The sequence below is a fragment of the Sorex fumeus genome, unplaced genomic scaffold (assembly GCF_029834395.1).
Source record: "Sorex fumeus unplaced genomic scaffold, SorFum_2.1 ptg000129l, whole genome shotgun sequence".
Lineage (NCBI taxonomy): Eukaryota > Metazoa > Chordata > Mammalia > Eulipotyphla > Soricidae > Sorex > Sorex fumeus.
In genome coordinates this window covers 9334365-9348375 of record NW_026606186.1, presented here as the reverse complement: position 1 = coordinate 9348375, position 14011 = coordinate 9334365, and the positions used below count along the sequence as shown (strand labels likewise).

Below are 14011 nucleotides of genomic sequence, written 5' to 3'. Positions count from 1 at the left end.
CCTCTATTGTCACATTGCTTTTGAAAACCCTGTATAAGTATATGGGTTTTCAAATAAAACGAAACAAGAAATTATGTGACGATTTCAAAACATTTGCTCCATCTTTCACATTTCAAACATTGAGGGTATAAATAGTGGGGAAATGGCATCATTTCAAACAATTCCATTCCTAATCCCAAAAACTCTTTCCCACTGGTTATTACTCAAAGTGCATAGTCCTTGTTGTTGTCATTTGAGGGCGGGAGCCAAGGGGGACTTGGGCCACACCCGGAAGTGCTCAGGGAGCACGTCTGGTGGTGCTCAGAGCCATATGTGGTGCCAGGGACCAGACAGGGTTGGCACAAGCAAGGCAAGTGCCTTAAGCCCCAGACTCTCCCTCTAGCCCCTGCTCCAAGTCCATAATTCACATTCCTCCGAGAGGTTTGACTTCATCACCACCTACCAATTACAGTCACCTGGGGGACATTCTGCTTTATGCTACTAATTTCATGAAATTCATTTCCTTTCATTTCCCCATATTTTACCTGTAGCGCTAACTCCTCCCCAATAAAAACCTTATGACACAAAAGACAATAATGAACAACTGGTATTCCAAAAGTTGAAACAAATGAAAAAAGTGTTGTAGAATTGCTGATCTTTGGCTGAGTGGGAACAGTCTGAAGGAGTAGGGTTCTCTTGACACTTGGCTAGAAATACCACGTGGCCCTGGATTTAGAGCATTTTTTTTTTTAAGTTTATTTATTTATTTATTTATTGAATCACCATGGGAAAGGTTACAAAGCTTTCAGGTTTAGGTCTCAGTCATGCAAATATCAAGCACATTTCCCTTTACCAAAACTTATTTTTTACCATGAAGAACCCCAATGAAACCCCACCCCCCACCCCTCCCAGTCCCTGTGGGGCAGATGAATTCTAGTTAACACTCTATCTGAAGAGCATATTTTTATTTTGCAACCAAACTCTCATGTGAAAATTGCAGTAGAACAAGTTGTTTAGTCAACCAGAGTAAGGTTAGAGAAATTGCTTCAAATCCACACACGGTCATTCAGCTTGGGTCTACCACAGGAAACTAGCGATTTTTCAATGTGGCTTTTTTGAATTTCAAAAGCAAAATATTATCACTCTCTAAATTATTGCGTAACAAGTAAGAAAAATTCTACCTCCGGCATCTCTGAATGGTGATTATTTTCTGCCTTAAATCTTTTTATCCTTTCGTTTGTTTGTATGTTTTGGAGGGGGGAGGTGGCCACATCCAGCAGTGCTCAGGGCATACGCCTGGCTCTGAGCTCAGAGCTCACTCCTGGCGGGCTCAGGGAATCATCTGGGGGTGCAAGGCAAACGCCCTACCTGCTCTACTATTATCTATCCCTTAAAAAACAGAGTCAAACTGTTGTATGGGACAGCCTTCCAACAGATTCCGTACATCTCCTTTTATGTAGAAATGAGAGTATGAAGAAAATGAAATGACACAATTCTTATATTTTACTCATCCCGAGGGCACATTGCTGCTCATAATAACCATATGTTGCAAATCCATCACATGTCAGACACAGCTGACTCCTTAGTCACAGTGTTCCTCATGTTTACAAAAATGTGTAAGTTAGTGCGAAAGTTCCTCCTGGAGTCCTAAAGTTATGAAACAAAAGACTCTGTGGTGGGCTGGAGTCATGTAGCGTGCTTTCCTTGCACAAGGCTGACTTGGGTTCGAGACCCCCGCACCCCTTCTGGTCCCTTGTGCACCGCCAGGAGTGATTCCTGAGTGGAGAGCCAAGAGTCACCCCTGAGCATCACCGGGTGTGGCCCAAAAAGCAAAAGCAAAAAAAAAAAAAGATTCTCTGGCATGCATGAGACATGGGTTGAATCCCCAGCACTCACAATAGTAACAAATGACATTTTGGGAAGACTCCAAGAAAAACCAAACCAAATCAAGTCATGAAACAAAGGAAATAAAAAGTTGTTAGCCCAAGGGAAAATAGTTCAGCAGAGAAGGCACTTGGCTTGCATGAGAATTACCTGAGTTCAATCCCCAGTTCCACAGATGGTCCCCTAAGCCCTGCCAGGTGTGATCCCTGAGCACAGAGCCAGGAAGAAGCCCTGAGCACTGCCAGATGTGGTCCAAAAACAAACAAATTTTTTTTTAAGTTGTAAGCCCTGAGTACTTCTAGGTATGGTCCCAACTCCCTTCCCTAAAAAGAACACAGGCATAATTTCTAAACTCTGCATATTATTAATAATCTCATATCAACTGATTATTTTATGGTTTATTGAACTTGGCACTATTGGAAATCATGTGGACTAATAAATGCCATTTACCATTGAGACTTCATCCTAAGGTTCAAAAGTTACTGTATTTCCTCTGAAGAGGAAGACTAGAAATGCCTCTTATACAACCTCTGAACACTTGACTGAGTTCTGTGCAAGAACATACACAATAAGCATGAGGCCAGCAATTTCTGAAATATCTAACTAGTAAAAAAGAAACATCTTTTCCTTCCCATTTTTCACACTGCAGTCCGAAGCCCTGTGTCGTAAACTGTCCTGAAGAGAGTGGTTTGGGCGGGGAAGGATATGAGGGCCGGGAGGCTAATCTTGAAAGTGCATATTATCGGGCTCTCACAGCACTTTTGAAGGGGTAACAGCAGGTATCAAAATGAAAGGTCCTCGGAATTTTTAATTGCTCTTAAAAGTATTAGGTAGTCAGGGGTTAGGCACTGCCCTGCATGCAGCTGACCCGGTTCAAATCTCAGGCACCACGTGTGGTTCCCTTGAGCACTGACTGGTGTGGCCCAAATCCCATAACCTCCCCCTCCAAAAAAGTTTTAGGTAGTCTGGATAAAAAAGTCCTTTCTGTTTTATTTTATTTGTTGTTTTGAAGGCCACAGCTGGGAGTGCTCAGGGATGACTCCTTTCTCTGTGCTCAGGGATCTCCTGGCGGGCTTTGCAGACCATATGTGATGCTGGGGACTGAATCCAAGTCACTGTAGCTACTATACTATGTCTCTGGCTCCATAAGTGTCCTTTTTAGGACATCAGGATCTGGAAAAGTTCTTGTGAAGAGCCAGAGAAGACACATCTTGGGTTTCTTCCTCCCAGAAGTCTATTTCAACTATAAATGCTGCTCTGTTAGAATGCGAAAGCCATCAAAGTGGCTTATATAGATCATACATGATCCAGAGAGACTAGGTAACCTACAGGCTCTAAAATCTAAATGTAATGTCATCTAAGGGAGCAATGAAATATTTTATAAAACCATTTGTGAACGTGTAAGTATAAGTGTAAGTGACTCTTGGCTTGTGATTCCAGCAAAGAGCTGGTCAGATTTGGTCTCAGGGCCAGGTGACTTATCCTGTGCCATCAGGCTGTTTAAAGGCAGAATTTGTCTAAACTAAAGAATATAGTCCTTCTCTCTGCTTTTCAAATCAGGGTACCCTCTCCAGTTTCCAGTTTCACTTTCCTTCGCTTGTTTTCAAACAAAGTCTTTATAAGGCCTGGCAAATAAAAGTTCAAGGTTAAAAGAGGCACGTGGGCACATAGAACAAGATGAAGATCGATACATCTTCAATTACCCTAAATTTACTATCTCTGAGTCTCTCAAATAGAAGTTCTGGAGAAAGAGACAGAGAAGGAAAGGAATGAAAAGAGAAGGAAAATAGAAGAAATGGAGTAGGAACGAGAAAGAGACAGCAAAAATGAAGGCAGTGACCCACAGAGGAAAAAAAAATTAAACATGCAAGAGAGAAAGGCACAGTTCAGCCCAGAGGAACTCCCGTTGTTCATCGATTTGCTCGAGCGGGCCCAGTAACGTCTCCATCATGAGACTTGTTGTTACTGTGTTTGGCATATCGAATACGTCACGGGGAGCTTGCCAGGCTCTGCTGTGCTGGCGAGATACTCTCGGTAGCTTGCCAGGCTCTCTGAGAGGGGCGGAGGAATCGAACTCAGGTCGGCCATGTTGGCCGCTTGTAAGGCAAATGCCCTACCTCTGTGCTATTGCTCCAGCCCCAATAATCTATACATATACTGAAAATGTTGGCATTAACCTGAATTACGCTCACTGTTCATCTGAACAGAGGCTTTCAAAGCAAACAAGCATATACTATTATCCATCAATCAAATTACTATTTTAATTAGGCACAGTTTTTAAATTCTTTGAATGCCCTCATTCTTTTTTAAAAATTTTTGTTAGTGAAACACCATGAGGTACAGTTGTAGACTTACAAATTTTTGTGCTTGGGTTTCAGTTATACAAGATTGAGTACCCATCTTTCAACCAGTACCCATTCTCCATCACCAATGACCCCAGTATCCCTTCCCGCCCCCCCAGCCCACCTCTGTGGCAGGGCATTCCCTTTTGTTCTCTCTCTCCTTTTGGAATGCCCTCATTCTTAAACCTCTAGGGAAGAAATTATTCTTCGGACTAGAGTGGATACAGGCCTGATGATATCAAGTTAACAGATTCTAACTTCTCCTCCCTATTAGAAACGATTGATAGCTTAAAATCGTAGATCATAACAACTCTAACTGGGACTGGATAGACAGTACAGTGGTTAGGACTCTGCCTTGCATGCAAAGGTTAAGGCATTTGCCTTGCACATAGCCAACCCTGGTTTGATCCCCAACCCCGCATATGGCCCCTAAGCACCTCAGGATTGCAGCTGGATGTGGTCCCCAAAACCATCCTCCACCCTCCATCCACCCAAAAAAGTTCCATCAATCATTTTAAATATAAATACAACACTTTTCACACTTGTCATTGTTATATTCAATGCTGCCTTCCTCCTGAGATTTGATTTTGCTCAAGCAGTACAGCATCATGGTTCCAGAGCAGGCTGGGCTTTTCATTTGTTAGCTGTCTGCTCTGCTCTTGGGAAAGTGTCTTAACTCTCTTTACGTTTACTCTTCAGAAAAGAGGGCTTTCTTTTTTTTCCCCTTTATTTTATTTTTTTTTTACAGTTGTAAATTTACAATTTTTTGTGCTTTGGTTTCAATTATACAATGATCAGATACCCATCCCTCCACCAGTGCCCATTTTCCACCACCATGGATAATATCCCTCCCACCCCCATCCCCCCATCCCCCCTGTCTCTGTGGCAGGGCAATCCCCTGTGTTCTCTCTCTCCTTTTGGGTGTTGTGGTCTGCAAAAGAGGCATTGAGTGGCAAACATGTTCAGTCCATAGTCTACCTTCGACATGCATCTCCCCTCCTGGGAGGATCAAGAGGGCTTTCTTATAGAAGAATCTTCACGGGGTGTGTGAAGACCAAAGGTGCTGATATGAAAGATGAGTGCATATCAACACTTAGCAGACTTTTGTTAAATAGATAGCTACAGAATGAGTTCAGTGACCCTGCCAGTTTCTTGGGGCCGGGGTGGGGGTGGGGGGCAGGGAGGGCTGCCTATTACACAAGCAAACAGAAACTGTGTGTCAGTAGACAAGGACCAAGATTCCAGTGAAGAAGCACTCATTATCACTCCAACGCGTTCTCTCCTTTCCTCTCTTTAAAATCAGACCCTTTCCCACCCAGGAGGTGAGAGAATTCAGGAAGGGAGAAGAATAAGCTGAACATAGTCTACATCTGGGAAGATTACAATTATGATCAGAAAAATGGGGGGGGTGTGAAAGATTTTACAGTGTTTGGGCTTTTTTTTTTTAACCAATTAAACCAATCAAGTATAGCTAAAGCTCTGAATTACATTAAAACAGAAAAAAAAAAAACCTTTCTAGTTTCTCCCCCACCACTCCTCTTACCTCTGGCTCTTTTATTTGGGTATCTTAAAAACAAAGAAGTAGGGCTGGAGAGATGGCACAGTGAGTGGCACAAGACTGGGTTTGATCCCCGTCATCCCTAAGGTCTCTGAAGCACAGCCAGGAGTAATACCTGAGTGCAGGGGCAACCCCTGAGCTGCGTGTGTCCCCACCAGATAAATAAACACTGCAAGTAAGATTTTATGTTAAAGGTCTTTAAAGGATTATATCATATAAATTTTAAAATAAAAAACAGGAGGCCAGAGACATAGTGCATGGGAGTAGAGAGCTTGCCTTGCATGCAACTCATCTGGTTTCAACCTGGGTTCGATCCCCAGCATCCAATATGGTCGCCTGAGTTACAAGGAGTAATTACAATTACAAGGAGTAATTCCTACGTACAGAACCAGGAGTAGATGCTGAGCATCACTGGGTGTGGTCCAAAAACAAACAAACAAATTTAAAAAAAAAAACAAGCATAGTAAAAAAGTATAAGAAAAGTAGATTGGACGTCAAAAGAATGCGAGATCATAAGTAGATCGTAAGTCCCTAATTCTTCAATTAGGAATTATTTAGTGGCCAAAATAACTAAGCAGTGGCTAAAAGCTTAGGGTTATAGTGTGTTAAATCCACTTTTACCAGTGAATTTTCTTTTTTTGTGGGGGGTGAGGGGTGGGATGGAAGGATGTTAGAGAAAAGTTTATTGGAAAGTAGAAAGGAAAAGAAAAGAAACTCTCAAGCCAGGAAGGAACTTAGTATAGGACAAAGTTGGTGAAATCTCTTGTTAGTAAAGTGAGGGAGAATAACAACATTCATAAAGTTATTACAAAGATTAAGTAGATTCACCAAGAAAATATGCTAAGCTCCTGACACCAGAAATACTCAATTACAGCCGTCATGATTGCTGCAACTCATAGGCCATTATTGATAAAGTTTATAGGAACAAAGTTTCTCTTAAGTGAATAGCCTTCTGGGACTGACACGCTACAGAGAAAATAAATGCCAAGACATAATAATCTGCTTGGGGACTCTCTCTCCGGAGGAGAAACAGACCGCATTTGGGAAGGTGAGGCAGAACCCTAAATGCTCCTGGGCCATCTTTCCTACACATTGATGTCCGGATAGATCAACAATCACACTAACCTTTAAATAAAAATTCTTTCCCATTTCATAGCATCAAAAATTTCATTTTACATTTTCAAAAGTCTTCACATACACTCTCTCCCTTGATATTCAAAATCTTGGGGGACACCCAGCACAGTAAGATTGCAACAAACAGCTGAGGAGCAGCCCCTGGGGGGCAGAAGGCTTGCCCAAGTGACCCAGGAAATAACTGATGGCGGGAGCTCAGTGCAGATCTCTGAATTCCAAATTCCACCCTCATTTCACTACCCCCTGCAGTCAATGTGACCAACTAGAGAGCAAGGTGGGCATTATGTTCACGGGTCCCCCAGGACACACACTTTATCGATTGTAGTGTCATGGTTAATCCACTGAAAGTTCAGGCCAAATACTTGGGCTCAAGTTTCCTTATTGGACCCAAAGTACAAAGATTAAAAATGAGGAACAAGTGTGTGCTAACTCTCCACAAGGGATCAGAGAACTGACACACACTTCCTTCTTTCTACTGACTGAGGCCTTTCTCTTTCCACATGATGGTAGAGATTTCTTCAGTATGGTACGCTTTCCTGACAATGATGTTCCCTTCCTTATTAATCTGAAGACTCTCTGTACTAAGAATGTGTAATAAAGATCACAAAACTTCTAACCCTAAAATCAATACCTCCGTTTACTATGTGATCCTGCCTTAATAAACTGTAGGCAGAAAAATTTCTTCATCAGTATAAACCAAACCAGTAACAATGTGACTTATACTATGAGGGAAAAGGGTTTCTTTATCTCCCTTCTCAGCTTCCTTTCATCTTCCTTCCTTCTTTTCCTTCTTTCCTTTCTTTCCTTCTTTCCACCCTCCTTCCCTCCCTTCCTTCTTTCCTTCCTTCCCTTTCTTCTCTCTCTCTCTCTCTCTCTCTCTCTCTCTCTCTCTCTCTCGCTCTCACTCTCTCTCTCTCTGTATCACACCCAGAGTTGCTCAGGGATTCCTAGCTCTGTGCTCAAAAATTATTCCTGGTGAGCTCAAGGGATCATATGGGGTGCTGGGGATTGAACCCAGGTCGCCTTGTAAAAGGCAAATGCCCTACCGGTTATTCTATCGCTCCAGCACACACACACACACACACACACACACACACACACACACACACACACACACCTTTATTTTATTTAAAAATACAAACTGTGGGCCAGAGCAATAGTACAGCTCGTAGGGAGCTTGCCTTTCACATGGCTGACCCAAGTTTGATCCCTGGAACTGCATATGGTCTCTTGAGCCCACCAGGAGTGATCCCTAAACACAGAGCCGGGGTAAACCCTGAACACCACTAGGTGTAATCCCTAAACCTAAATAAAATAAAAAACAAACTGTGAGCCAGAAAAATAACAGACTACTTCAACAGACTGAGCACAAGGTCCCAGGTTTGATCCCGAGCACTGTATGGTCCCTGAGCACCACTAGGAGGCATCCTTGAGCACAGAGCTAGGAGTAACCCCAGAACACTGTAGGCTGTGGTCCAAAAGCACACATACAAACAAAAAGGAACCAAAAGACAAACGGTTTGCAAACTGACATAAATAAGCTGCTGAGATGAATATAGTGAAAAAGGGTTTAATTTCTACTTTTTTTTTTTTTTTACTTTTCGGGTCACATCCAGCGATGCACAGGGGTTTCTGCTGACTCTGCACTCAGGAATTACTCCTGCTGGTGCTCAGGGGACCATATGGGATGCTGGAAATTGAACCTGAGTTGGCCACATGCAAGGCAAACCCCCTACCCGCTGTGTTATCGCTCCAGCCACTCAATCTCTACTTTCAAAAAAAGGTGGGTCCAAGGATATAAAGGAGCGCAACGAAATTTATAACTTGTTTAATGAACACGGTTACAGACATTCACCAGGCCGAACAGAAGAGATGTGTTCAAATTGTTTTCAGGAAAAAAAAAACACTTCAGGAACAGCTCCTGAGCACTGACTGCTGTCGTCCAACACACACCCCCCACTCCCAAATAGAATAAAAATCCAATTCTATCACTTTATCAACATGAAATATTTTTCCCCCTTTACCGCTGACTAGGTACTCAGTGACTGTCTTTTCCTGTGTATACTATCAGCTGGTCCAAAGAAGCTCTTTAATCATGAAAAAAAAATAAATAAAAACAAAACCCACACACAAAATGGCAGTTTTGGACAATTTGGTGGTATTGAATTACCTAATGGACAATTTGGTGGTATTGGATTACCTAATTTGGACAGTTTGGTGGTATTGAATTACCTAATGGCCAGGGGCAGCTTTAACTCAGACAAATTATTAAAGAAGCGACCCAGCCTTCACCTTGCCAGTCTGACAGGCAGTAACTGAAATCAACATGTCTCAGGCCCTGGTTTCTGCTTGTTTGCAGCAGCAGGCCCAGAGGGATTTATTCTGTTGACATGACTCTTTCGACTCTATATTAGAATAATACATCTCTTTGTAATCCATTCCTATTATTTCATTACAAAGTCAATGCATGGGCAAACCAGCCTTGCCCTAGGTTTGCTCTTATTTCCGTAAAGATGAACTTGCAGCAAAATAGAAAGGGGCTGAACTTGGACTCCTGCAGCCACACTGCCCCCCCCAACCCCCTGCTTCCCTCTGAAACTCTCTAATCCAGGTGATCCTGACCCAAGTGAGGTTCCTCTGGGATTTCTTTGTTTATTTTCTCTCATCTTGGGTGAACAGTCAGTGTTTGACAAGATCCCCCATTCCGGAGGAAGCTTTAGAACAGGACTACTCACGTAGCATGTCAGCAGATAAATGGGTTCAAAAAAACCAAGCCCTGAAGAAGGACACACAGTTGGGTAAGATTTTTCTTCCCTTCCCATCCTCAGCCTCAATTTCCCCCCTCCCCCCCCCCCACCTGCAAACTGTTGGGTGGCACTTTCCTGGTAGAGCTGTAAGCAGAAATGCTGAAACACACATAGATGGGCACAGGCCAAAACTTAAATTCCATTCCGTGAATTCTAGTCATTGCTTTTCTACTTTGTGACTCATCTGAGCTTTGCATTGGGGAAAAGATATACACCAAGCAAGACTGTTTGTGTGCCGAAGTTGTACGGGAGTGGATACATATTTTTCTTTTCTTTTTCGTGGGGGACCACACCTGGTGGAATTGGGGCTACTCCTAGCAGTAACTTGGGGGACCGTGTATTTTGGTGGGGAAGAGGAGAGAGAGAAAACCCAGGGCTGCTGCATGTAAAACAGGTGCTCCAGCCAATTGGGCCATCACCCCAGACCACATTAGATTCTTACAAGAATTGTGTCTTTAAAAAAAGTTAAAAAAAAAAAAAAAGGGAGCCAGAGTGGTAATGCAGCAGGTAGGGCATTTGCCTTGCACACAACAGACCAGAGTTTGATCCCCAACATTCCACATGGTCTCCCGAGCACCATGAGGAGTAATTCTTGAGTGCAGAGCCAGGAGTAACCCCCAAGCTCTGCTGGGTGTGGGAAAAACAAAGTCATAAACACGAGATCAGAAACAGCAGAGCAGAAGTGAAAATGTGCCTGTAACCATCACAGACAATTAAGTGAGTAGGGAATGGAAGGGTCATGTCAACCCCTACCAGAAGCCCTGCACACATGGCAGTCTCACCCAACTATAAGTGTCCTAAGTCCTTCAGTCTATGACCAGGTCAGGGCCAAGCAGAAATGATCTGATCACTTCCTAGCTAGGAAAAGACAACCATCAACCAGGTGGATGAAACAATTTTCAGAGGCTCGAGTATTAGGCATGGGTCTCCAAGTATTCAACCACTGCCTGGATCCTGCTGTCACTTTAGTATAGCACTATCCTCCCGTTGTTCATTAATTTGCTCGAGCGGGCACAAGTAACATCTCCATTTTGAGACTTGTTACTGTTTTTGGCATATCGAATACGTCACGATTAGCTTGCCAGGCTTTGCCGTGCGGGCGCGATACTCTCTCTCAGTAGCTTGCCTGGCTCTCCCAGAGGGGTGGAGGAGTCGAACCGGGGTCGGCCCGTGTCGGCTGCATACAAGGCAAGCGCTTTGCCACTGTGCTATCACTTTAGTAGAACGTATTTATATGGCATCACTTCAGTCATTTGACTTTCTTTTTTAAGTATGAGTTTTTCAAGAGCAAAGTGGGAAAGAACATTCGTTATGGAGATTCAGCCAAATAACGGGTTATTTATTATAGTATTTTATTATAATTTTCAGGGGAATGGCTCAGCTGTATGCTTGAGTCCTGAGTTCAAACCCCAGTATCAACAACAACTATGAAGCAAACAGGGCAGGGTGGTTGCTCAGGGGCTGGAAGGCAGAACTGGTGTGCTGGAAGCCCAGGCTCCATTCCCAAAGCACCCCTAAGGTATGGCACCCACGTCAATAAGAAAGAACAACACATAGACAGAATGATGTGTGTAAACTATATCGCTGAGAGAGGTGCTCAATTTTGGGCACTATTCTCATCAGCTCCTCCCTGCAACACTCCTGATTTGGGAGATTAATACCTCAAGATGCTTAGCAGACAAAAGGGAAGGCTGGAGATTTAGGAAACTCTTTTTGATGCTGCCAGGAAGGAACTAAAGACAAGAATCAGCAGAGAGGCTGGAGAGCCGGGTGGGCACTAGCCTTGCCTGGGCACTTGCCTTGCACGCGGCCGACCCGGGTTCAATCCCCAGCATCCCATATGGTCCCTGGGGCCCGCCAGGAGTGATCCTGGATCCAGAGCCAGTACTAAGCCCTGAGCACTGCCGAGTGTGTCCCCCCACCCAAATTTTTTTTTCTAAAGAATCAGTGGGAAATGGACCTGACTTTAGATGACCTTACAAATAATCACCACAGATGACTTCAGTAGTACTGTTCCTTTAGAGGTGGCAGAAAAGCAAGCTCACAGCCACTAAAATTTCACCATTGCATCCTGCCTAAAACGCCATCCTTAGAAATAATTCCTTAGATTCCCAAGATATCCTGGGAGGGAACCAGCTCTTGTAAGAGTCCATTGGCCTCTCTTAAAATAATAATTTTTTAAAAGCATAATTTTTATTGTTACTTGTAGCACTAGTCATTCTCTATGAAAATTCTATAATTTTTTTAAATTCAATGAACATAAATCTTAAGTGTGCAATGGATAAATGTGTCACTTCTGGATTTGTGCCTGGACTATGAGTCTTCAGAGTTTAGGAATCATATTCCTAAGAATAATAAAAATCACCTACGATTCTTAATAAATGCTTGTGGGAATGAGTGATGATTCTAATTTCCTCAATCCTTCCAGTGTATTCCTTCTTTAAAAAAAAGATTGAATCACTAAGCTGTGTATTGTTGGCCTCTCTTTATGGGGGCGGGGGGCTCCCAGCGTCCCCCTAAGGAGTTAGCCAATGAAGGTTCTAGGTCTTTCACAGGTGAGCCCCTCAGTCTCTACTAGCAAAGTCTGGCAGGGCGGGTGAAAGGAGATCCCGCTAAAAAAATTAAAAAATAAAAAATAAAGTCACACACACCCCGGGTGCCTAAGATCAAAAGGGTAAAAGCGAGGGCAGAGAGAGGGCAGAAGGCATCCTTGGAGAGAGGTCAGGGGGGAGACGCTGCCCAGAGACCCCTTTTCCTTCCCCAAGTGCGGCCAGCTGCGTGCAAGGGGCTGGCACAAAACGCCCAAGGCCGTCTTCGCAGACGTAGGGGAAAGGGAGCAAGAGGGGGGTGGGCCAAGGCCACCCCGAGAAGGTATTCCGGATGGGCCGGGTCGGGAAAGGAAAGGCGAGTGGAAAGAATCCCCGGGGTGCGGAAAGTGGGTGTGCAGGCAGGAGCCGGGGCCGGCCACGCGCCGGCCGCCAGCCCCTGGTGCACCGGACGCGAGAGAGCGAGCGGGAAGAGCTGGCCCGGGGCGGTCCCCGACTCCCTGCAGCCGCCTGGTAGCGGCCGGCGCTGCCCGGACTCTGGGCACCGTGGCCCGCCGCGTGGCGCGCCCCCGGGGCTCCCGGCCCCCGACCCAACGTCTGCGCACCTGCCAGCGCCCTTTACTGCCCGCGCCCCCGGGGCGCAGGCAGGCGGTGCCGGCGGGACTCTGCGCGGGGGCTCACCTTTGAAGGAGTCGGGCAGCCGCCGGCCCTGGGCGTCCGTGTTGTGCCGCTTCTCTGACATGCTGTGCGCGTCCAAGGGGCCGCTCGCGCGTGGAGACCGCGGGGACCTGCAGCAGCCGGGAGAAATGAGCCGCCGTCGCCCGGGGCCCGAGACACAGGTTGCAGCCCCGCCTCCTCCCTACTCCTGGCCAATCGGCGCCCGAGATTCAGGAGGACACGCCCCCACTTCGCCCCGCCCCGCCCCCGGCAGTCGCGCCCTAGTCCCGAACCCCGGCTTAGGTGGGTGCCGCCTTTCCGGCTGCGGCTGGGGCCAGGCTAGCCGTTAGGCGGGGCTCCTGGGTGGGGGAACAGAGCAGGTGGCTGAAGAGATTGGAGAGGGGATTGAGAGAGCTATACCTGGCTCACGGGTACCAATAAGGGAAAGACTCCCTTCAGCCGGGGTTTCTGAATTAGAGGGGAGAAAATCGGGGTCTCTCTGGGGCCGGATGGTCTGAGCGGAGGGACAGACGTGAGGTCGCTGTTGCCTGTTCCAGAGCACAGAGGACCAGGGAGGAGGCTCAGGGGTCAGAGAGTTGCTTTCATTTAGACAAAACTCTCTTCTGAACACTTACCTTGGGCCAAGGGACCCCGGCCCCCTCGTGGGACATCCCTGGGTCTAGGGGCACTCGAGGTGGAAATGTCAGTCTAGCAGGTGGAAGCGTGAGTCTAGCACGTGGAAGTGTGCGTCTAGAAGGTGGAAGTGTCAGGCAGGCAGGCGGAAGTGTACATCTAGCACGTGGATGTGTCAGTTATGGCAGGTGGAAGTCTAGCAGGTGGAAGAGTCAGTCTAGCACGTGGAAGTAACAGCCTAGCAGGTGGAAATGTCAGTCTAGCAGGAAGCAAGGCAGCAAGCCCATACTCACTATAGATAGCATCAGTGGCAGGGAAGAGCGTGATGGAGAGCTTGGGGAGTGGGCTGTGCAGAAGGGGGACATTGAGGTGCCCCATGACCCGAAGATGCAGGAGGTCGGGGAGGTCAGACCAGAAGTCCCATGTGGGGAAGAGCTTAGGTGTGGCTGCTTCCTGCCCTCTTGCTTTCAG

The 14011-nt window shown here is 45.7% G+C and overlaps 2 protein-coding genes across 2 annotated transcripts in view; both read right to left on the bottom strand.

Moving 5' to 3' along the window:
• The window catches only part of STOM (stomatin), a 36623-nt gene extending 23578 nt beyond the window's left edge, over positions 1-13045 (bottom strand). The window contains exon 1 of the mRNA XM_056138672.1: positions 12932-13045. Within this exon, the coding sequence (XP_055994647.1) occupies positions 12932-12992 (61 nt within the window). The 5' untranslated portion in view covers positions 12993-13045. The remainder of the gene's footprint in view (positions 1-12931) is intronic.
• A 565-nt stretch (positions 13046-13610) lies between these two features.
• LOC130045748 (N-acetyllactosaminide alpha-1,3-galactosyltransferase-like) overlaps positions 13611-14011 on the bottom strand; it is a 77088-nt gene continuing 76687 nt past the window's right edge. Inside the window, exons 5-6 of the mRNA XM_056138584.1 lie at positions 13834-13886; positions 13611-13657 (exon numbers count right to left, since the gene is read on the bottom strand). Of these exons, the coding sequence (XP_055994559.1) occupies positions 13611-13657; positions 13834-13886 (100 nt within the window). The remainder of the gene's footprint in view (positions 13658-13833; positions 13887-14011) is intronic.